At 36.9% G+C, this 24843-nt stretch overlaps 1 protein-coding gene across 1 annotated transcript; it reads right to left on the reverse strand.

The window, feature by feature from the left end:
- Positions 1-286: 286 nt before the first annotated feature.
- On the reverse strand, positions 287-23702 carry ORC5 (origin recognition complex, subunit 5; the record flags this gene model as incomplete). Its single annotated transcript, XM_010144856.1, has 11 exons — positions 23517-23702; positions 21889-21981; positions 17300-17497; positions 13602-13676; positions 10868-10979; positions 10383-10513; positions 6295-6343; positions 5663-5753; positions 3387-3439; positions 2435-2547; positions 287-334 (listed from the first exon to the last, which is right to left on the reverse strand). Coding segments are annotated over exons 1-11 (1074 nt in total), but the record flags the coding sequence as incomplete, so codon positions are not given.
- Positions 23703-24843: the final 1141 nt, after the last annotated feature.

The raw sequence follows: 24843 nt of genomic DNA on the forward strand, positions 1-24843 counted from the left end.
TTTCCACGTATGATGTCCTTTACTAGCTTTATTAGCCACATTTTGTTATACACTAAAATAGGGCTTTAGGAGGTAAATATACGCTACAGTTAAATTTCAATAAAATAAAAATGTATTTATCATAGAGAAAATTGTTTTGTATGAAACAAATGCACCAATAGTTGTTACTTATGCAATTCTGTTGTTTCCGCAGTAAACAATGAGGAAAAACAAAATACAAAACCAGCACTACCAGAGAAAGAAAGTATTTGTTTCCAAGCTCAGCTTAGAAAGACAAAACACATACCTTTTCATGTTTCTTCATAAAGTTGGTCTTTCTAATTTTCCCATGATGCTGTAAACAGAAGAGAGGAAATATTACAAGGAAATTATTCTATGTTCCTTCTATAGTGGAGACAGAATCAAAACAGTCAATGAAGAATTCTGCACTACATATGGTAGTACACTAGTCTGGCTCTGCTTCTTTACTACACCTCCAGTATTTGTCTCTGATGTTACTAGCAATCCTTCTTGCTAGAAGCCCTAAAATCATACTTGCCTTACTGCTTTGCACCCAACTGGTACAAAGCCAAAAACCACCACACTACTATTTTTTGGTGACAGGCATAATAATTTTTTTCTGATCTCATTGGGGACTGATGAGAAGAGGCAGTAAAATTTGTTTTCACTGTAACTTTGGGCAACCATTCTCCTCCCACTCAATCATCTAATGAAAGAGATTTATTTCTTTCTCTATACAGAGAAGTTTAAATGATGGTTACTTCATTCTTGAAACGTATCCATGTATAAAATCCAGCTGAATTTTCACCTTTTATCTTCTCTGTTTTAGAATTCAAATGGTACACAAGTTGGCAGGAATGACCACTGAATGACAATCAGGAACTAAATCAATTCAATACCAAGACAGTTCAAAGTGCAGGAGCACTTAAAAAGGCACTGCTTTAAAGCAGCCTTAAGAAAGGAAAGACTGTCCAAAGAAAATCATCAAGCATTCTTGTATCTCAAGTGAAAATGAAGGGGCAAGACAAGGACATAGATATAGTAAATGAGATGTTACAAATGAATGGATTAAAAAGGTAAAGAGAGACAGGGAAGATGACGTGTAAGATAGGATGAGATAGTTAAGAGAGAAATAGCACCTGATGAGTTTTTCCACACCCTTGAGAAGTATACCTTGTTAATAAGTATACCTTATAAGCATATTCAATGAATCAAGGAAAAGATATCTCAAGTGAAGGAATTCCTTTTTTCATGGTAATGTGTAAAATCTTGTACTTGGGATTTGTGGACCTCAGTACTCAGCCATATTAGGAAGATATCAGTAACTCTGGCTTTTCTTGACTGACTTCAGAAGAGATTAATATTAGACAGGGCTTTTAAGATCCCTTTAAATAATTTGCCAACAAAAAAAAATTAGTTCTTTCAATTAATATATATCACATGTAGTTAGAGACAGCAGAGTAATCTTTTTACCAACGCCTTTGAAATGAAGACTGCAGTGGTAGAGACCTTTCGGAGTGGAAAGGGATCAGCTCTGAGGGTACACAACATGATAGTGATAAATCGCAACAAGCTTTATTCATGTCTTTTAAAGGTTATGCTGGCATCTCCATACAGGGTATTTAAGTTATATCAAAAGTGTTTCTAAGCAAGTGAACAGGTGCCCTATTTCTGTACAAGCTCAAAGAGGTGAGAAATTTTCAGTTTGTTTTTAAACCTATTTTCTATTAAAATGATAAAATGAAGACTTCATAAAGACTGCTAGTCTTTTCTGTTGAAAACACTACTTTTCAAAACCATACTTTTCTCTCGATCTACTGCAAAGCTCTTGAATTTTCTGCATAACTAATAGAAGTGCTACTAATCATTCCTTCACTGCTTTATCAGGCTGTTAGCATTCCAGGCTGGCATAAACTGTGACGACCTTCAGCTGTAGTATAGCCTAGCACCTACACCAGTAGTGCAGATTAGCAGCTCAATAATCACTTTTTTTTTTTTTGCATTCTTTTTGCTGTCTTGCAGTCCTTAGTTAAATCACTCCAGAAGATATTTTTCTGTAATCTACTCTGAATCTCATTACAAACCTGATGAAACCATCTATTTTTACAATCCATATGATTAATAAAAACACTCAACTTGAACACCCCCCCAAAAGTGCTGGTTTGGTTGGGCTCTGAGATGCAGCTATTTCTGAAATTTACCTTAGCACCTGATGAAGGGTAGCTGCTATCAGAGATACATGTAGCAAGATGGTGACTTCTGCTTCACCAGTAAAAATACCTAATATCACTGACTGAAACACCTTCACAGTCCCTGCTTCAAAAACCTTAGAAGTTCACCTTTATTGTACAGAAATTTGGTAGGGTTCACATGCAAGAGGGGAATATAATTTCAGGTATCTATGTAAGGAGCATTATGAAAAAGATCTCATTACCTTAAGAAAGAACCTCTTATCTGTCCTAACAGGATTGTAGGAGGCAAGGTAAGCAGCTATTAGAAGAAATTTGGAGTAATAAGGAAGTTCCACATGTGTATGTGCAGAAAGTCCTATAAAATAAACAAACAGTTTATGAGTCATTAAAACCCACTCTAAATATTCACAAACTTCAAATTAGACTTTATTTCCTGAAGAAAATGTTTTCAAAATTTTAAATTTGATCCAGTTGACCTAGCCTGCTACATATATACTACATTAAGATTAAAGTTTCACACATTACAAACACACATGAACTACTTTTTACTCCTTTTTTTTTTTCCCTTTACATCTCGTTTTGGTAGTTGCTTCTTTTACACAACTTATGCATATGAATAGGATGATCAAACAACCTTACTTCATCAGTTGCCTAATTATGGAGACCACTAAAGCACCTCTTTTGTGCCTTCTTTGCTTACACATTTTCACTTCAACGGTTTCTTGTTCTGTGGAATACCTGTTACCTTTACAATTTAATCCACAAATACAAGCAAATAAAAATCAAGGAATTAAATATGTTTAAAATTTAAGAATCAGAGCTCCCAGTCATCCTACACAGCTAGAATAGTTTCCTCTCATGTAGGCACAAAAGGTCATTTACAATCAAGGGATCATTTTGTATTGCATGTTCATTACACAATGAAACACCAAATAAACTCTTAGATATAGTCAATTTAGTTTAATAGAGAAATATCTGTTTCTACTCCATTCTTCTGGTCTGCCAGTACTGCATCATTTACGGAACTATTTCCTTATTCTCAAAAAATATTATTAGACTGAACTGTAACTGAATGCCAAGAAGTAGCATCATGTATATAATTTCATTTACACATTATCAGGTAACAGTGACCAAGTCGATCTGAAAAAGTACACATTTCCCATTACAAGCCCCTACGGTTACTGTATCTGATACCTTTCAACTGGCTAGGCTCTCCGTCATCATGCTGTAAGCGCTCCCACTGTGTGCTAGAAGACAGAGAATGCAAATAAAGATGAATTTTTAGTCTAGTTAGACTAGGGAGTAGTTAGGAGTTAGTTTAGTAGTCTAGTATTTTTAGGTAGTTAGGAAAAATTACCTTCTTGGTATATGAATACTCAAATTCTGTGACACTGACTAGGATATAGTAAGAGAATAATTAAAAATACCAAGTCTTACTACCTTGCACGTAAGCTTCAATTATGTGCTTAGTATGTGTATTTGAAAAAACTGCAGAAAGGGATGTTAATCAACACCATTCTAAGCTTCAAGAACCATGAAGAACTGGATAAAAAGTAAAAACATTGATAATTTTGATTATCTGCCTAATAACTGTTCATGCTAGTGAGAACAATACTATAATTACTTCATAAAGTAGTTTTGAAGTTTACATAAAAAACAAAGCAATATTCATTCTTCGCTGAAAAACTTTGAAGACATCAAGATGGAACCTTCTGTCAGTGAAAAATGTCTGGAACTTGTTTGGGGTTTCCTAAAAAATAGGAAAAGTCGTCACTTCAAAACTCCCCTTAAGGAACAACATTGTTAGAGATGTCATGGTATTAGACCATTATTTTTTATACCACAAGGGATGAAAACCAGCTTTGTTAAAGCACCAGGGATTTTTTTTAGAGCTCTTTATGAGCCAAAATCCTGTGACTTATCACATATTAGGGTTTATCAGACATAAGACATAAAACTTATGAAAACAATTTAAGGAGAGCTGATTTAATGCTCAAATTATAATAAATGACCAATGAAACTATCAAAGTATTTATCCATTGTCTGTTTTACAGGTAGAATAAAAAGCTTCACTTTCAGCTGAGTTCAGACAGCACAACAGCCAACAACAAATTTCTCCTGTTATAACTTAAAAGTACAGGAAAAGGCCAAAGTACAGTTCCGTGACCAGAAAACTTGATATGGTCATTTTAACTCTTCATGCATTTACTTGTACACAGAGGTAAATCCTGGAGCTATTGTGCAGAAAGCTGAAATTTATAATAATAATAAAAAAATCCAAAACAGTAAAGCTCCAAATTATAATCAAATAAAAATGTAAAGAAGGAAAAGTAGTTTTATGGAAATAATTCATAAGCTATTTTTATCATAATCTTAGATTACACTCTAATTAGAGTAGGCAATTACACAATATAAAGTCAGGAAGACCCTGAACGCTGTGTAATGAAGACCAATATTGAGCATAAATACGTATTTGAGGCAAATAGAATAATGTCTCATTGTACAGTGAAGCCTATTGAGCAGTGAAGGCTCATATTGAGCAAACTCAATTTTCTTTTTGGAGCCACGATCACTCTTTTAAAACATTTAGTAAAATCTTTTATTACACATCGAGGTTGTTACCAGACTACTCATTGGCCTCAGTGACATTCACAGGAAAAGTCATTGCATTTGTACCAAGATAAAGAAATCAAACACTACTGAATTATCTCTCTGAACATGATGTAACATCAAGACCACTAATCTCAGTGATGCAGAAGGCATTAAATCTGAGCCAATTATTACCATTAAAAATAAACACCATCATCTTTTCTTCTAGCAGTCCAGCAACTTAAGAAATAAACAAGGAATCTAAAACCACGCCAAGAGAAACTCAGTCTACCAGCAGGACACCAACTTCTAATGCGGTCAAAAATGGTAATTCCATATAAGGAAAACTGTTCCCTTGGACAAGAAAACAAGGGATCAGAAAGCACAGTAAATGTACAAACCTAGCTCTGCTAAAAAAAGCTAAGGAACACAGGTATTCAAAACCTGTATTGTCTCATAAGAATTTTAGGCCTTGCACACATCTCGGTGCAGTGAGGATCTGTCAACTGGACAAGCTCCTTTTAAACTGTGCCCATACATTCTGCTGATGGATTCCCATGCTTGGCTGTTTCATACACAACAAAAAATGGATCTCTGCATGTCCATCAGTGAAAAAAAGAGAACACAACCTGCTGCCACTGCTTCATTTATTAAATACTTAAAATACTACAAATAACAATTTTGTTTAAAAAATTCCTCCTCTATTTCTAACATGATATGGGCAAGAAATAAATGCTCATTAAAAAGAAAAAAGATTCTATCTAGCAAAAAAAAAAACCACTAGCTATGAAACATAACTGGGAGAGAAAGTATTCAGAGAGGAAGCTTGTTAAAAACACCAACACCACCAAAGCAAACAAGCCCTCGCCCCCACAATTTACCTGGATATTTCCCGGAGATAAACAGTCTGCATTGCCTTCTTCAAATGAGGTTCAATATTCTTCCAGAGTTTGCGAGTGTCACGTTCATTTGCTGCACCAAGACAGAATCAACTCTGTTAAACATTTAACTCACAACACTAAAATTCTATCTCTGACACCTGAACAGCCACAGGCATGACAAAACACCCTGACCCTGAAATGCTCTATTAGGATGATGCAACATCATCATCCATCTGCAAGCACTCGCTATCACGCAAGGCTGTTTCTCTGCGGTTTTTTCTGGGAGACTCTAGGACAATTTGGCAGAAGCTCTGCTCTCATTTTCTTCTCTTAGACTTGACAGAGAAATGACTTATCTTACTACTTTGCAGAAGTCCTGGTGGTGAAGAGAAAGATTTATAGGGGGGAAGCAAATTTTCACAGTATTTCCATCTCACTTCCATAAAATACCATCAACAAACATCATCTACTGCTTCTGCTGCAAATGTTGCCTACTGAGTGCAACTAGAACCGGCAATGCTGTTCTGACCAGAGAAATGGTCAAAACACAAGGACCAAAGCGAAGTCCTCCCCAAAACCATGAGGGTACCTGCACACTCATGCATCTGCTCAAATTAAAGACAGAAGCTTACCTTCTCCTCTGACCACCGGTTCACAGTACTTAGAAAAATTGAGTGCTGCCTATAGGAAGTAAAAAGCACAGCATATTTAAAAGGCACTATATATATATGTATATGATCTAACCACAGAATCTAACAAATTGTGTTGCAAAAACAATGAATTATTTTACAGTCGAAAATCATGCCGCTTGCTTCCAGACATTAGATTGCAAAACACCACAGTGTTTCTATAAATTACAATACAAAGAGAAGTAATCTGTCACAGGTTATTTGGTTTTGATATCAGCAGAATCTGTTCATTGTATCCAGCAACTGAATTTTTTTTTAATAAAATAGTAATTAAATATAATAAATGCCAATAAAAAACTGTTCATGAAGTTTTTTTACTCCATTTTTGGATATAACTTTCTATTCCACGAGCAGTTCAGCATGTTCAAATTTACTTACACACACAAGCAGAAATTATACATAAAAAAAGAGCCAAAAAAAAAAAGCCCTCGCCCCCCACAATCCAAAATCCAAATTCTGCTAACACATTCCATATTCAAATGGACTCCATTTGCCTAAGGTAAAATTGAGAGATCTAGATTTTTTTCCTAAAATGGTTAAATCAGTATCACACAGAATTTTCTAAGATAACAATCCTTACATTTCATTGTCCTTTTGTGCTACTGCACCTTTTAAAATCTATTTGCTAGCCGCAGAACTCAAAGCAATAACTTTCACATATAAATCCAATATAATTCCAGAATGTATTATTAATAATCATGCAGAACATATACATTTAGAATTTATATTAGACACTATGGAGTTATTTGGAAGCCTACAGACAGTTGTATGTTTCTGTCATTACCTTCTACAGAAGAGACTTGTCAAGCACAAAAAGAATTTAGGGTCCAATTATGTAAATCTTTTCATAATGTTAATATTTCCTCACACACACAAACACACTAAAAGCTAATGAAATTATTCTGATAAGCAGAGCCACTCAAGTACGTGTCTAGAAGAACTGTGACCCTAGTTTCTATCTGTGTCTCCATCAGCAAACTCGTATAGTTAACAGATAACTTCAGCTGAAGTTTAGCTACGTTTTCCTGATGGAAATGGAGGCAGGACGTTCAGGTCATCTCGCTAGCACTGTTCACTGGCTATAGCTCTGATCACTTCAAATTTGTAAGATTTCTTTGTACACAGTACAGTTATTTAAATAATAATCTGATAATTGTTACTGCCATTCAGCTTTTCTTAGGTAAAGGTCACTGTCAAGTAATTTTTATTTTTCTTCTGTTAGTTTGTTTACTGTTACAGTCTACTATTGATAGACGGTTAAAACTCCTTTTTCCAAGTACTTTCAATGTATTTTTGTTCCATCAGGTATGACTGTAACGCAGGAATTTTGACTTAGTTATTTGGTTCTTAATTCCAGAAGAGAGACAATGCAAGCATTTAACTCAATCCTTGGTTCTCTAGGCCTTTGAGTTAAATTAAAATGCTATGTTTCTGCAAAACTGCACAACAAATCTGACTCATAGCATTTCGGTTACCTTAAAATCCTCTGTAGTAGGCAAATCAAGCAAAAATTTTACACTCTAAAACAATATAGGAAAACATTTCAAATTTTAAGTTCAATTCATAAAGTATAACGAATGTGGGATGGCAGGTTACATTTAATAAACAGGAAACAATAGAAATTCAGGCTGAAACCATGTAATTGAAGTTACTGCTTCAAACATTGAAAGCAACTGTCTGGCATTCCATTGCACAGTCCAGAAAAGAAATACAACAGAAGGCTATGTGGGGATTACAGAAGTCAATGCAAGGAAAAAGGTAGCAGTAAGAGAAACGTCATAGAATCACGTAATCATCTGGTTGGAAGAGACCTTTAAGATCATCGGGTCCAACCGTTCACACTGCATTGCCAGGGTCCCTCAACCACGTGCCTCAGTACCACATCTACATGTCTTTTAAAGGCCTCCAGGCATGGGGACTCCACCACCTCTCTGGGCAACCTGTTCCAATGCTTCACAACCATCTCTGTAAAGAAATTCTTCCTGATATCTAACCTAGGTCTCCCCGGCACAACTTAAGGCCATTCCCTCTCCTCCTGTCACTTGTTACTTGGGAGAAGAGACCAACCCTGACCTCTCCACAGCCTCCTTTCAGGTAGTTGCAGAGGGTTGTTAAGGCCCAAGTGCAGGACCCAGCCTTATTGAACTCCATACTATTGGTCTTGGCCCAATGATCCAGCCTGTCCAGATCCCTCTGTAGAGCCTCCTGACCTTCAAGCAGGTTGACACACCCACCCAACTTGGTGTCATCTGCAAATTCAACTGCAGCTGCACTCCATCCCCTCATCCAGATCACTGATAAAGATGTTAGAGGACAGGCCCTGATACTGAGCCCTGGGGGACACCACTGGTGACCAACCGGCCACCAGCTGGATTTAACTCCATTCACCAACACTCTTTGGGCCCGGCCATCCAGCCAGTTTTTTACCCAGTGAAGCGTACAGCCATCCAGACCATAGGCAGCCAGTTTCTCCAGTAGAATGCTGTGGGAAACAGTGTCAAAGGCCTTACTAAAGTCCAAGCGGATAACATCCACAGCTCTTCCCTCACCACCAAGCAGGTCACCTTGTCACAGAAGGAGATGCCCTTCATAAATCCATGTTCACTGGGGCTGATCATCTGGTTGTCTCGTACATGCCAAGTGATGGCATGCAAAATGATCTGCTCCATGACTTTCCCCAGCACCGAGGTCAGACTGACAGGCCTATAGTTCCCCGGGTCCTCCTTCCTGCCCTTCTTGTAAATGAGTGTGACATTGCCTAACCTCCAGTCGATTGGTACCTCCCCCGTTAGCCAGGACTGTTAGTCAGTCGTGGAAAGCGGCTTGGTGAGCAGCCAAGCTCCCTCAGAACCCTTGGGTGGATTCCATCTGGCCCCACAGACTTATGCACATCAAATTGGTGCAGTAGTTCATTTACTGTTTCCTCGTGGATTATGGGGCCTTGATTCCGCTCCCCATCTCTTCCTTCTGGTTCAGGAGGCTGAGCACTCAGTGAGCTGGTCTTACCACTGAAGACTGAGGCAAAGACGACATTCAATACATCAGCCTTATCCTCATCCTTGGTCATTACGCTTTCCCCTACATCCAGCAAAGGGTAGAGACCCTGCTTAGCTCTCCTTTTGCTGTTAATGTATTTATAGAAACATTTTTTGTTGTCTCTTATGGCAGTGGCCAGACTAAGCTCAAGCTGGGCTTTAGCCTTTCTAATCTCCCTGCATAGTCTCATAAAACCCTTACAGTCATCCTGAGTGAAGTCACATAACCACACATAAAAAGAAGTTGAAGAGAAAAGCAGCACAGTGAGGCCTATCATTCCTTGAGAAAGTAAAATCGTAACTATTACTTCTTCCAACTGAATTGCAAACAAACAAAAAAAATCATTAACCAAGGCTGCAATGGAGTTGCTCCCTCACAAACTGGTACAGTACAGCAATTGCTTCTGTTATACTCATCAGTAGACAGAATAGGTTTCATCACTTTTACTTCCTTATATCAATATGTGAAAATAGGTAGCCTAGTCTTCTCAGCTGCTCTCTGGTATTGAGGAATGGCTTGAGCTCAGAAATCTCCAGGATCTAGGCTAGGAGAACCACACACAGTTTGGGATCTCATTAGTGCAGCTTTTGTTGCTGAAAACTACATAGCAATGGAGACCCTTTACAGCCACCAAAAACAACTGCAACTTTTATGAGTGATTTTTAGGGAAACTGCATTTTGAGCTAACATATTCTTAAGAGGGTAGACAATGAGGGTTACCCAGAGAGGGTACTGGAACGGGTTACCCAGAGAGGTGGTTCAGGCCCCATATCCCAGGAAACATGGGATGGGCTCTGAGCAACCTGATCTAGTTGAAGATGTTCCTGCTCACTGCAGGGCAGGTTGGACTAGATGACCTTTAAAAGTCCCTTCCAACCCGAAACATTCTACGATATCCTTCTTGTCAAAATTCAACAATAAATATAGACCATCAGAACTCATTTGGCAAAAAGCACACCAAAACAAAACAACAACTCTAAAGGAGCTCATCTCACCAGATGTTGAAGTTCTTTCAGGTCCCTACAGACCATGTAGAAGACACCAAGCAGAATATTAATATATGCAGCATAGAAATCTGCAGAATATTCTGGGGGATGATTCTGTGACAAGATCTTCTGTAGGTGTCCTGTTTAAATAAAAATAAGTTTTGCTTATTTAAAGCTAACCTAATAAACTGACCACATTTTATAAGTGGAAAACCAAACTATAATAATCACCCAAAAAATTCCAAAATCCACAAACTATACTAATTAGAAGAAACAGCATACATAACAGAACCAAAATGTTACTTTGACATGTTTTGGCAAGCAGAAAAAGCTGGTTTTAGAGACTGTGTGAATACAGACTTTTACATTCCAGTAGCTATTACATATTCTGGATTTTGTAGAAGGCATACTGGTAAACATAGAACAAAGCATTTGGATGGTGTTTGACAAAGCATCATTCAACCCCCAAAAAGTAGATTAAAGAGTTAGTTTACCTATGCTGTAATCAGGAAAATACAAGGTGAAAGGCTCAAAGCATCCAATATTTGGACGGAAAAGTTCCCATACTATTTCACTGAGCAGGACAACTGTCACATTTCTGTCAGTCTATACAGGGAAGGAAAAAAAAAGGGAAGTGACAGATAAGCAGAGAAAGAAAAATATAACACTTCACGTTATAATATCAATGAGAAAAAGATATTAATCTGACTTTTATGTTCCACAAAAATCACTAAATTTACAGTTTAATACAAATTACTAGCATAGTAATAAAGCTTCAGCTGCCCTAATCAAGAAGCTCATACATTTGCAAATATTCATAATTACACAAGCTTTCTCTGCATCCCTTACCATTTCACTGACGTGAATGCTTTGCGGGATGACAGAGCTCTGGTACTAGACAATACCGAGAAGCTTCCATCCCTTAATCCCAAAATTAGGACAGCATTTTACATTGCTAGTTAACCCAAGAGTTTTCAGAGCAAACGGAAAGAGTTAAAAAGTGAAGTGCTTTTTGGAACCAAGCTATCTAGTACTTATTTTAAGAGTAAGCTGGTCTGTGAAAGCAAACAAAAACCATCTGAAACACAAACATAGTATTAACTGTGTACTCTACCAACTGTTTTACTAGTTACCAACAAGGGCCGTATGCAGTAACATTCTTTTTAACCAAGTTTGTATTGACAATATACTTGCCTTGAGTTTGATGTTTTGGTCAATAGATAACAAAACACTTCCTATTAAAAAATGCTCCTTATTTTGGTCAGCCTTCAACATATCAGCTTTTTACTATGAAGCTAACTATCTGTGCAGATGATGTGTCATTCTTCCTTTTTGCAACCATACTAAAAATTCTGCATAGCAAAAGACGCTTTTAAATATGGTTCTTCAGGAAAGGCATTTGAAAACTATTCAGGTACCTCAAGAAAATAAAAGGAAGTACCCTGATTGAATTGACAATGATTAATCTGAGCTATGAATGGCTTGAAAGAAAAGTTTAAATGCCAGTCCTCTTCCCTCAAATTCAGGGAGAATTGTCTTTTACTCTTCTCACTTCTTACCAAAGCAGAACCCACCCATATTCCTTCCTGTTTCTTCTTTATCTATTTTTATGGAATTTTTTTTTTCATTTAACAAGAGCGTCTTTCTGTAGGTTTCTTTCAATTGTGCTCCTCTCTTGGATTTCCTAGCATTTTAGGTGAGAAAGTAGCAAGGTATTTTCAGTACAGTTCCTGATACACCTTCCAATATGAAAGTTAGGTACTTCCCACTGTAATCCTCATGGAAATTGAGCATCCTATGACCTATTCTTCACTAATGATCCACCTGTCCTATGAAATCTTTCACCACTGATGAAGTTTCTTGTCTCCCTCCTTTCACTCCAGGAAAGGAAGAGATGCAGTAGACTTGCTCCTACAATATTCCTCTGCAATATCAGCTGCACAATGGTTTTACAAAGCCTCAGTCCAGAATTCAAGCAACTGGAATCTCAACATGCAGGAACGCTGAGGGTGTTTCTCTAGCATATTTAAGTCTTAGCCTATGGGTTTTTTTGGTCCCTGAACAGAAATCACAAGCCTAAGTTTTCCTCCTTTCTCTTGCACAACAGGTTGTTTCTGCTTCAGGGGCAGCAAAACGTAGAACATGGGCTTAACAGACCAAAAGAGACAGAAAATGCACCAGCTGTCAAGATTAAGAACACAGCTGTGAATCAGTCTTCATTCAGGAAACAGAGAAATCAATGTCACCAGAAGATTAAGAGTACCACACCAAAGTCTTGAGATAATAAGCACAATTTCAGTTATTCACATGTTCAGACATTCCAAAGTACCACCATCGTCTGGTTTTGTCTTCAGCTTCTTTTCAGAGAATGCACCATTTTTCCTTATTCCAAGCCACAGGATTTGATACTTCAGAAGTGAGAGAGGGTCAGTGGTTTATTCCAATCAGACGCATAACTGTGGCACAATTCTAGCAGAAGTGTAAAAACTCTCTGTCATTATAAAGCATATTCAAAGCTGCTGCTCTGTGCAGCTCGAGCCACAATTAAACAGCTGGTGGTCTATCGACCATCCTCAAACTAGCCACCATGCCATGATGTGAAGTTCACATAGGGGACACTTGAGGAAGACAAGTGTTTCTCTAGTTGCAAATTCACACTTCCAATGCTGAATTCACTCAATGTAGTTGAGCTCTCTGAACCAACAGCTAACTCAGAAGCTTCCCACACAAACAACTGACAAACTGTAAAAGGGGCTTGTTTATTTATTTGTGTCAAGCCAACAGGAGTTATGTCGAAGCTTCTCCTGAGTCTGTCTGAGATTTTTTCCTGCAATTTTTACAAAACTTTTAATGAAGAGTAGAAAAGTTGTTCTTACACATTCTTCTCAAAAACAAAAATATTCTAGAAAAGACAGTTATGTATCTGATGCCAGCCTCAAAAGAATCTACAACAGATCATGTATCATAAACAAGACACTATTAAAAAGAATTAAAAAAAAAAAAAATTTAGAGTGTGAGATGAGTTTGCCCGTGCTAACGTTCTGGTTTGGTTTCTAGTTTTGACCGCAGCCGGCTGATTATTGGGGAGGGGCAGAGGAGGATTAATTTTGCAACTTTTCTCATCTAAAGAATCACTTATCTTGATTTGTGAGCCTATACGGACAGACACCACCTTCAGTTACTTTCACTATGTAGGAAACATACATAAATTTTTTGTTAGACACTTACCAGCTCTTGAAGCCTGAGAAATGCTGGCAGGATGTTTGCTTCCATTTCCCTCAGCTGCTCTGCTCTATCCAGTACCTTTTAATAAAACAATGATCTTATATAGACAATGTCACCTTCCATTCTCATAAAGACTTAAAATTCTTAACTGCTGGAAACTCATCTCACCAATGGCTCTTAGACAGCAGAAACCACTTAAGTATCAAGATTCCTTAAACAAGCAACATCAGAGAGATTATTGCTTCAAGTGTGCTTCCTGGAAGCCAAGCAGCCCTGCTATCCAAAAAAAGATACAATCCCCAAACAAGCAACATTTTCACTCCTTATGGCAGTAAGAATGAAAATGTGTGTCAGTCAAGAACATCAGTAACAAAGCCATGATATTAACAACCATTGAAAACTTCAATTTTAGTCCAAAATGATTCTATTAAAAAATCACGTGTAGTATTGCAACACTGTATCAACATGCATAGGAGAGCTGTCTTTTCCCACTATTAAATTATTTTTCAGGAATAAGGGCTGATATTTTCAAAGAAGTTAGTTATCATCTGGAATTTACAGAACTGAATTCTGAAAGGAACTTTTCTTGCCATAGTTTGCACACTAGAAAGGTACAGGATTTATTGTGTTGTATACTAGTCTGGCATAGCACAAACAAATACGTATCCTAGCACAGCTTAAATAAGAAACACTTTATCTAAACAACTTATTCTGAAGCCTAGAGAAAAAATATAGGAGCATGAAAACATGCATGGCAATTTTCTGGCAAAAAAATTCATCTTCCCAGAACACTTAAAATGTTGACAGGGATGAAAAAACAGCAGCACATTTCTTTTGTGTTTTATTTACTACTCGCAATATAAATCTAATTTCTGAAGTTCATTACTTCTCTTGAATTACTGCTGTTGAAAGAGAAACTATAGGTCCCTAGAAAATTGTATTTTTATATCCTTTTACATTTCTTTCCCACACCAAAACATCTATCATTTCTGCTGCCCACAAGAAAAAGTTTTATGTGGACAACCAAGAAACATTTTATGAAAACGGTATTTCAAAATCGCACCATACAGAAAAACAAGCTGAAAGAGCAGTATCTCTGCCATAACAGCTCGCACTTCTGGGAATTTACTTAAAACTACAATACAACACAAGATTTTATACTGACATCTGCATTTGTTTCATATAATAAATGACTTGAGGGATAAAGGCTACTTTAGATTACTGACCAAAGAGAAGTTACATATGTTTACTAATAAAATAATTGCTTATTGGACCCAGTGACATGCAAAGTCAAACAGAGCACTTTAAGGTCTTGACCTTAGTAGATTCTACTTTTTAGTTAAGTAAGAAATAAACTAGAGTTTCTACTTACAGCAGATAAAATATACTGTGACTCTAGCTTGTGGAGTACTTCAAGTAGTTCACAGAAACAGCCTACCCACAGGCCTATAAATCCACACCTTATTCTTTAGTTTTAGGACAGATTAGTCAGCCTTCAGCTTTTTTTAAAACTATATGTTTTAGAACTGTCTGCTGACTTACATTAAAAACAGCAGCTTGTTACTTCTTTAAAGTGCTAAATATTGTAAATGTATGAATGACTACAAGTTATATTAGTTCCGATTTTCCTGGTAGTTAGAATGAATAAATTTATTTTTCACAAGTAATCACAAGCATTCAGCACCCGAGCTTGGGTTAAGAGAAACATTTAGAATCCTTTGCTTGAAAGTAAACATTTATCTTAATTTGCTCTGAGTCAATTGGGCTGAAATATTACATTATTTACAACCGAAATGAAATAGAATAAATTAGCATTGACAGTTTATGTTACCAGCATGCTGGTCTTCCATCAGTCTCAATTCGAACCATTCTACAATGAATTGAGATGACACAGGTTAATATACGTTAATTGATTTCCCCCATTCCTGGCTGTTCCCATGCAGAACAGAACTGAAATAGTAATTTAATACTTAATTCTTCTGATTCAGCGACTATTTACAAGACACAATTGAACCTTTCTAGGTATTTAATGGTTTGCTTTCAAAAACCACTGTTCAAGAACTTTCTACTTTGAGTGATACTAATTTTCATATTACACACGAAGCATTCTTTACTGATGTAGAACAGCTTTTTAATTCAAATATTAATCTGAAAGTAAAATTTTACCATCTAAAATATTTTGTGGAATTCCCTAAAGGTTCTTTGAGTGCTAAATTTTGTTCTTATGGAATAGCTGAAGGATACTAACACCACTTTTGTGACAGTAAATTACAATTAATTATCTATATATAGCCTCATCTATTGTAAGTACTGGTAGTCTTTTTCTCCATTCAGTTTTTAATAAGGATGTCAAAGTTATTAACCCTGCGAGCTGTAGGAAAGTATGAGATAGTACTGTTTCCACTAAATATAACATGAAGTTATTTAACTCAGTGGTTCAGTATTTTTAAATGAAATTTAACTATAACCTGTGAAACATTATGAAGAATGTTCAGTGCACTTATGACCTTCTTGTCTGCAAAAAAACAAAGCAGTATGCCTGCTGATCACTGCGAGAAATAAAGCAACAGAGTGACTACCCAGGGTCATCAAGCTTTTAATCTTAAACCACTTCCATGTTTTCTAAAATAATCAATGTGACCTCTTTTAAAAAACCTTAATTCCTACTGCTGGGCTGAAATTTCAGTCCATGTCTTCTGCAGGTCCACAATGCATATATACAGTTACACATCACTAATACTACAGCATTCTTATTTTTAAGATAATAGATTTTGTTCAACCAAGTGAGAGCCAGCAAAAAAAGTAGTTTTGAGGAGTCTATGTCCTTTCTTCAGACCTCTTGTTTGCCTGAAATTTGCTTCTACGTTCATGTCTCAGTACAATAAATGTTGTTACAGATGTCTGAAATTGACTCCTTTATATATTTAAGACCATCACAGAAAAAAACCCCAACCAAAAAAACCAGAACAAAACCTAGCATTCTAGTACTAGATGATTCAATCACACCTGTGATCTAAATTATGGTTATTTCTCCTGTGGCCAACCTGCTTATTCCACCTGAATAATCAAAATTTTCATTGCAGTCTTTTTTTTTTTCCATCTTAATTTTAAAACTACAATTCTTGTTTCTGAGTGCAACAAGTGTGGCTGAAGGTGTAAGGTATCAACAGCACTTTTACAGAATAAATCATGCATTTTAGTTCCTTAATGCTTACAAACTTGAACCTATTCCAGCCAACCAGTTCTGCTCATTTGTATACTCCATAATTCAATTCTGCCCTGCTTCCCCACCTTTCCTTTCTCATTTGTGAAGCCATCTTCACAAGGAAACAGCTAAGTGTGACTTACCAATTATAAAACAAGCTCTTTATATTTAAAGGTTTTGTAATATTATTACACACCAAATTTAGCTATGCAGCATAATTTATGTTCATTATTAGTTATGCTATCCAGGTTTGGATAAAAACCCTAGATTTTTGTGTATAAAAAGTTCTAAAACCTTGAAAAATACAGAATCTTGTATAAAGTCAGTAAACCAACATAAAGAATCTAAACAGTATCAACAGATTCTGAATTAGGTCCACAGGAAAATTTTGTGAAAACTTATCTATAATGCACATATTTCACATACAAATTATTGATAAATTACTCACACCCTCTTAACTGAAACAGATCTAGAACACTAAAATAAAATTACTTACAATGTATAATGTTTGATCTTGAAGCTCCTGACTCTCAACAGCTTGTTTAAACAGACGTACAAAGTCATTCAAAGTATCACAAGACATATGAGAATTCTGCACTGTCCCAGAAGAACAGCTTTGCAACTGGAAGAGAATTTCTTCTAAAAGAAGTCGTGAAGTAAAGTATTCCACACAGTTCACAAATACGTGAGGAAGCTGAAGAGGATAAAAAAAAGATACAATTCTATTTGGCTTTTTCAGTTGTAAATAGTCCAAAATCAGTTTCCCCTTCCAGAGGAGACAATGAAGAAACCGCACCCTGCAAACAGAATATAGAACATGAACCAAAATACCTTGACAAAAAAGAATTAGTACTTGTGTACCTAGTCAAAACATTATACACCACAAAGTGAAGAGGGATCTGTTGAGTCCTCACATGAAACATAGTGTATCTTCTATCTATATTTAAAAATCGTGAGAAATAACACACACAAAAATCCCTAAACAGCATTTATATCAAAGAAACACTTGACAATTATAATGGACTGTTTTACGATACTGCCATGTGTTACAAATTACACCATAATTTGTAATTCTCAAACTTATATTACAAAGAAAATAATCTAGAAGCATGCTTCCCAAAATTACCGAGTGTTTTTATCATTTCTATGCAGTGAATGCCAAAGAGTTTCTACATCAGACACATGTAATCAGCCTGCTTGTGCTGAACATTTTTAGAAAACTAGATCTTTTCAGATTAAACAGGATGTGAAAAAAATCAGAGTATGTGATACATTTTATAAATAGTAATTTAGTATTATTGAAAAGTTTGGGTCATTTGTCTACAAATAAAAAGACACTATAGACTACAAAACAGCATCAGTATGCAAACCTACATAATGCAAAAAAGATAATTTTCTTGCAACTCCATTTTCAAGAAACAGATTATTTCCACAGCTCCGTACTCTCTGCTAAGGCTTATGCTCTGTTTTACACTGAACACTAAAACCTCTGGAAAACATTAGTCACTGAGATACATATGCATTACTTGCAAAATTAAACTTCTGATACAGGAATGTGTGTGTATAACAACAACAACAACAAAATCTAAGTACTTCTTTCCAGTCTTTCTACTTAAAATAGAACATATGACATATGATTCAGCAGATGTGGGAAAGTGTGGGTATATGCTAGCAATCCACTCAAACAGCATGTAATAAAAAGCTTTCTAATGATTTTGAACACTATTAAAAGAAAGCAGCAACATGTCCAAAAGCACTGACTCTAAGCGCTGCTCCTCCATAGCAGGAGGAAAGTTGGGTGTCTCAGAATGATTCACACCACCACGTTATGTAGGAGACACCTCTACTCGGCAAGAAGTTGATCTGTAGAAAGAGTTGCTGCTTAAATCCTGTTCCCTTCCAGGGTCTGGCCACACCTTTGGATACATTGTAGGTAGGTAGCACAGTGTTAGAAGCATTGCACGAAACGCTACTGCATAAAAGAGGATCATGACACTGTCTTCCACCTTCCTCCCTCTGTAGATTTTTTAAGGAAAGGGACAAAATCATCGTGATTTACATCCAGTCCTGCAGATATGCCATAAGTGCACCCCGGGTATGCCTAATGCATCAGGGCCATAAGAACACACAAGTGGAAATTTATGGCTAAGGCATGAAGTAGGCCACTGTCTTTGGATTTAGATCCCTAAACAATGTGACTGACAAAAACACAGGCACTAACAGGTTTAGATGGAAATTTCTGTGATGACACCCTTCAACTCGGGAGGACTTCAAAACCTGGTTCGGGAAAAATTAGAACAAGGAATAAAACTAGCATGAATATAAACATTTGCTAGCAGACAAATGAAGGCTGCAAAAAGTGGCAAGAACAGAGTACATAAAAGCCCTCTGCCAACACTGATCAGAGAAAGACTGCAACTGACTTAAGGCCATACCGCTCCACATCATTCCTCAACACTATCTTGTAAGAAACATGCATTCAGTCACAATGACCCACTACTTCCATTCTATTCTATACTAATCTTCTAGTTCAGATTCTTACATGATGTTAAAGAGTAGGATTCTCTGCCTGCAATCCTTGCAACTGAAATAGCTCCTACTTCAGGTTAGTAACACACAGCAACTTCAGCATTAATCATCAAGGATATAACTCTTCTCCCAGAGGACAAGTTTTCTTCCTTAACAATTGAGGACAAGAGGGTTTGTAGCTTCCAGCTTCCTAGGAATGGAGTTAAATTCAGCTGGCGGCCGGTCGGTCACCAGTGGTGTCCCCCAGGGCTCAATATCAGGGCCTGTCCTCTTCAACATCTTTATCAATGATCTGGATGAGGGGACTGAGTAGAGCCGCAGTTAAGTTTGCAGATGACACCAAGTTGGGTGGGTGTGTCAACCTGCTTGAAGGTCAGGAGGCTTTACAGAGGGATCTGGACAGGCTGGATCAACGGGCCAAGGCCAATAGTATGAAGTTCAATAAGGCCACATGCCAGGTCCTGCACTTGGGCCACAACAACCCCCTGCAACACTACAGGCTTGGGGAGGAGTGGCTGGAAAGCTGCCCAGTGGAAAAGGACCTGGAGGTGCTGCTCGACAGCTGATTGAATATGAGCCAGCAGTGTGCCCAGGTGGCCAAGAAGGCCAACAGCATCCTGACTTGTATCAGCAATAGTCTGGCCAGCAGGAGGAGGGAAGTGATTGTTCCCCTGTACTCTGCACTGGTGAGGCAGCATCTTGAGTACTGTGTTCAGTTTTGGGCTCCTCACTTCAAGAAGGATGTTGAAGTGCTGGAGCATGTTCAGAGAAGGCCAACAAAGCTGATGACTGGTCTGGAGAGCAAGTCTTAAGAGGACCAACTGAGGGAACTGGGGTTGTTTAGCCTGCAGAAGAGGAGGCTGAGGGGAGACCTTATCGGTCTCTGCAACTATCTGAAAGGAAGTTGTAGAGAGGTCAGGGTTGGTCTCTTCTCCCAATGAACAAGTGACAGGAGGAGAGGGAATGGCCTTAAGTTGTGCCAGGGGAGACCTAGGTTAGATATCAGGGAGAATTTCTTTACAGAGAGGGTTGTGAAGCATTGGAACAGGTTGCCCAGAGAGGTGGTGGAGTCCCCATCCCTGGAAGTGCTTTAACAGACAGACAGACATGCAGATGTGATGCTGAGAGACGTGGTTTAGCGCCCTGGCACTACAGGGTGAATAGTTGGACTTGATGATCTTAAAGGTGTCTTCCAACCAGATGATTCTGTGAATGTGAGGCTCCATATTCAAAACTGTACATTGAATTCTCAGCAGTTTCCAATTCACATACTTCATCAACATCTGTCTTACCAGTCTTCCTTGACCTGCTTCTTTCTTACTCATACACTTTTTTTAAGAGCAGGAATCCAAAGCAAGTTTATGTTAGGTAGCAAAGCTGAACAAGAGCATACAGTCCTAACACTTCTGAAAATGATGCTCAAATAGGAGGAATCTGCAACAGCAGTAGGATAGGAGGATAAGATCCATCCCACCAGCAAAACACCTTGCAGTGCCAAGCTTTGTTAACACAAATACACACAGAGAATTAATTGTATTACATTAGAAACTGTGAATGGCATCCTGTTTCAAGCTGGTTTTGGAGGGTCTAGAATAAATTTAAGTGGATTAAATTCATATTTTCAAACAGGTTCTGAAACTAAAATACTAGAAAGGGTTATCAATACACTTTTTCCCATTTAAAGCTAATTCATTAAGCAGAAGAATAATCATTTACTGTTCAGGAATTAAATCAATTGTTCCTATGCAACACTATTCCAACATTATTTCTTTTTCAAAGACAGATTTTCCTGCTTCTACAAGAGGGCTGATGGGAACTAACTAAATTTGCTGCAGTGAATACGGCATTCTCCCCGAGTCTGCAAAAACATGTACCAGTATCAGAGAGAATGGCAGTTGCCTGGTATTCACCCAGTGATTTTCACCATTTCAGACTCACTTTTTTTTTTCCTCCCCAAACACATTTACCTTGTATGTTTGCTTTGAACGTTTTTAACTACTTTACTAAGTTTCAGCTCTTAGGCTGACATTTAAATAGATCATACACATCCTACTGAATATCATTAAAATGAATTTGTTAACACAAAACAAATGAAAAACAAAATTCCACTACTGCCAACTCTTCTCACTATTCTTCATATACTCTCTCAGTCTCTTCATATACAAGTAAAATCAGATTAAAGGAGAATTAGAGAAGATTCTAAAAAGGGATACTGTAAGTGACTCTCAGATTGAACTGGAATCATAAGAGTACTTAACCTGAAATAGCTCCAGTGACAAGTGTCTTTTAGACAGCTGAACAAAATTTGGCTTCTTTTTATACTTTCTTAGAAAAGTTATTATGATTTATATTACAGCTCAGTACGTACAACTTCATTTTATCCGAAGTGCAATAGTGAGAAGAGTGATGCATTCATCACAGAATAAGTGGAGGAGGAGAATCAAGAAGGCAGAAATGGCTGAGGAAACAAACCATTTTGAGAAAGCAGAAGCTAGTTTGAGGGACCATCTGTCACAAATAAATTCAAAATTCAATATCCACTGTGAATACTCTTACCTGTAAGGTCTTTAGAAGAGTTTGCATCACATAGGTCTTCCCACTCGATGTATGTCCATAGATAAAGATGGATGGAAAACTAAACTGCTGACGCTAGGAGAAAAAAAAAAAAAGTTACTGTTTCATCACTTCTTTTTCATTCAACAAATAAGAGATTTATCAACGAATTTTCTCTCCAAAAGAAAAGCTATCCTTTAAATTGAGGTATTAAATATAAAAAATGCCAATTACAGAGTCAATATGATCCAGTTTTATCTTTCATCTTCACTAAAATGCTGGGAGGATATGTCCCAAGAATCAAGTATCACATAAAGCTACCAGTGAAACTGCTATAACATGAGGATACATTTTTCATGGGAAAAATAAAACCAACCAACCAAAAAAAAAAAATCCTAAATGAATAAAGAACAAAAATACACAATGAGAGAAAAGCAATGGGCTCTTAATTCAAATTAGTTAACTACCAGAATCAGAATCTTGGCAAGCACAAATCGCAAACACTACAAACTGCTTTTGTTTCCATTAGCATTAAACAGAAAAGAATTAAATGGTTTAGTGGAAGAGATGGCAAAGGAGCTTGTTCTTCTCTCCCAAGGCAGTATTTTATATAATACCTCCATTTATTTAATGGCACTGATGCTGTATATTTCGTGGAGTTGTTTGTTTGTTTTTTAAGATGCAAGGAAAATTATTAACTTGTTCTTTTAATTTCATTCTGAACAGGTGTTTCTTTTTGTGTTTTTCTCCTTTCTAAAGATCTTGTACACCAACTTAATACAAAAATAAATTTGACACTTTTTATGAAAAGCAATGACATTCACGTAATCCAAGATGAAGGCTCTCTCGTGCAAGATAGGCAGATACTCTAACCTGCATATTTAACAAGAATTTAAGTATTCAATTTTTTTCAGATTGCTTGCCACTATGCTTGCAATAAATACATAAAACTTAAATGCTCTAATTTGATGCAATTATTATTGTTATACATAAAGGCAGAACCAGAAATGTACTAATTTCCATTTGGTTAACTGATTGTAAATGGATACATCAACTGCTTTTAAGTCTGCAGATAAAAATCTCCATTATTTTTTACCACAGCTTTCCCAAGCAGTAACAGAATCAATTAACAAGCCAGTGATGCCCAAATCTTACAGCCAGCAGCACAACTTAAGAATCAGACCAATTTCATGTATTTGGAATTTAGGGATGCAAATTTTAAATTAACAGGTCACAACCAAACAGAATTTCTACACTGCCTCTGAAACAAAAATATCCCAGAACTTCAGACCAGCGGAGAAGACAAATTAACTTCCTAGTGAACTGGCAAAAATGGAAGAGTCATGGAAAAAACAGGTTTCAGCAACAGCAAGGCACAAACAGCTGTAAGCTTCTTTGGGTCCTTTCAGCTGCGAAACAGCTTTCAACATTCAAACTTAATAGAGTCTATCTGTCAAACACTAATGTTAAAGACAGGTAACAAAAGCAAAATAAAAAAACCCCACCAACACAGAGACAATTAAAACAGGTTCATAATGACACCACAAAAACACCCTTAAACTTCTACTCTTCCCTCTAAGACACCAGAATAACTTTGTTTTGTTCAAATACACAATACAAAAAACCACTACCTCTCCAAATATAGACAGCAACATGGATACTTGGGATTCTCGACACGGCACCAAACTTTCCAGCTGAAGCAGTGTAGCTGCTGGGTATGCTGGATGTTCAAGATTAGGCATTTTGATGTTCCTGTAGTTAGTCACCTAAACATGTACATCCCATGTGAGGTGCAGAGACAAGAAATAAAGTGATCTGAAAAATAAAATGTTTTATTTATCATTTGCTGTCATATACACAAAGGAGGAAAACGAACAGGAATTAACATGAAATCCAAACAGACATTTCAGCTCAGGATAATGGTATAATTATGATTGACTTAGGAGACTTTGTCAAAATCAAACTTTATTACGTAAGGCATTATACTTTCACACCAGACAGAAGCAAAAAAAAAAAATCAGCTAAAAAGGAAAAGGCATACAGGGTATGAGCAAATCAATAGAACAAAGTATTGTCACAGTTTTGTTAACTGGAGAAATACCTATTTAGTTCCGGGTTTATATACACTTAAAAGTAGCAAGGAAATAAAACGAGGAAACTAGATTAGTCACAGAGCACCTCTGTGGTCAGCCAATAAACTAGGATTTACAAATAACAGGGAAGAGGCAGGGCATAAGGAAAGATGAGGATGACAAAATAATAGCTATTCACATATTAACAGTAAACTTTACCCCAGCTGAAAAGCAGCAGAAGCATATGAAGAAAACCCACCTGATGGTAAAGACTGGAAATACTCCTTAAAAATAGTAGGAGCCCAAATCAATTAGATAAAGCTATAATACTAATTACAGTCTACCTTTTGGGCAAGGACTAGTAAGAAAGACTGAGGGTCTTGATTGTTCAGACGCTGAGAAGGATGGATTTTAGTGATAGAACATGGTAAAAAAAAAACCCTCAGTCAGAGATACTACTTGGTCTGCAGCTTCAGAAACTGCTGGAAAAACAGTACATTAGTGTGGAGTGATAAGGACAACACGCAGAGAGACAAATGAAGTAACCTCATGAGCTGGATTCTGACTCCATCAAATGTAACATAACTTGACACCCAAAAAGAAAGTTTGGAAATTTAGGCAGGGCAATAAAGATAGTTCATCCACAGACAGGAGTATCTATAAGTTACCAAGACAAAGATAATAAACAAAATACTCCAAACACATTTAAATATATTTACAGCCAAATATGTTATGTTGGGCATAATACAATGCCACAGGAGAAAAGATTAGGTTAGCAGAGAGAGATCAGTAATAGCATGGGAAATGGAAAACAAACTCTTTTGAACAAAAAAAAAAACCCAACCAAAAAACAAATTAAAAAAAAGCCAAATGGGTAGCACTGACA

Source organism: Buceros rhinoceros, unplaced genomic scaffold (genome assembly GCF_000710305.1).
Source record: "Buceros rhinoceros silvestris isolate BGI_N320 unplaced genomic scaffold, ASM71030v1 scaffold3581, whole genome shotgun sequence".
Lineage (NCBI taxonomy): Eukaryota > Metazoa > Chordata > Aves > Bucerotiformes > Bucerotidae > Buceros > Buceros rhinoceros.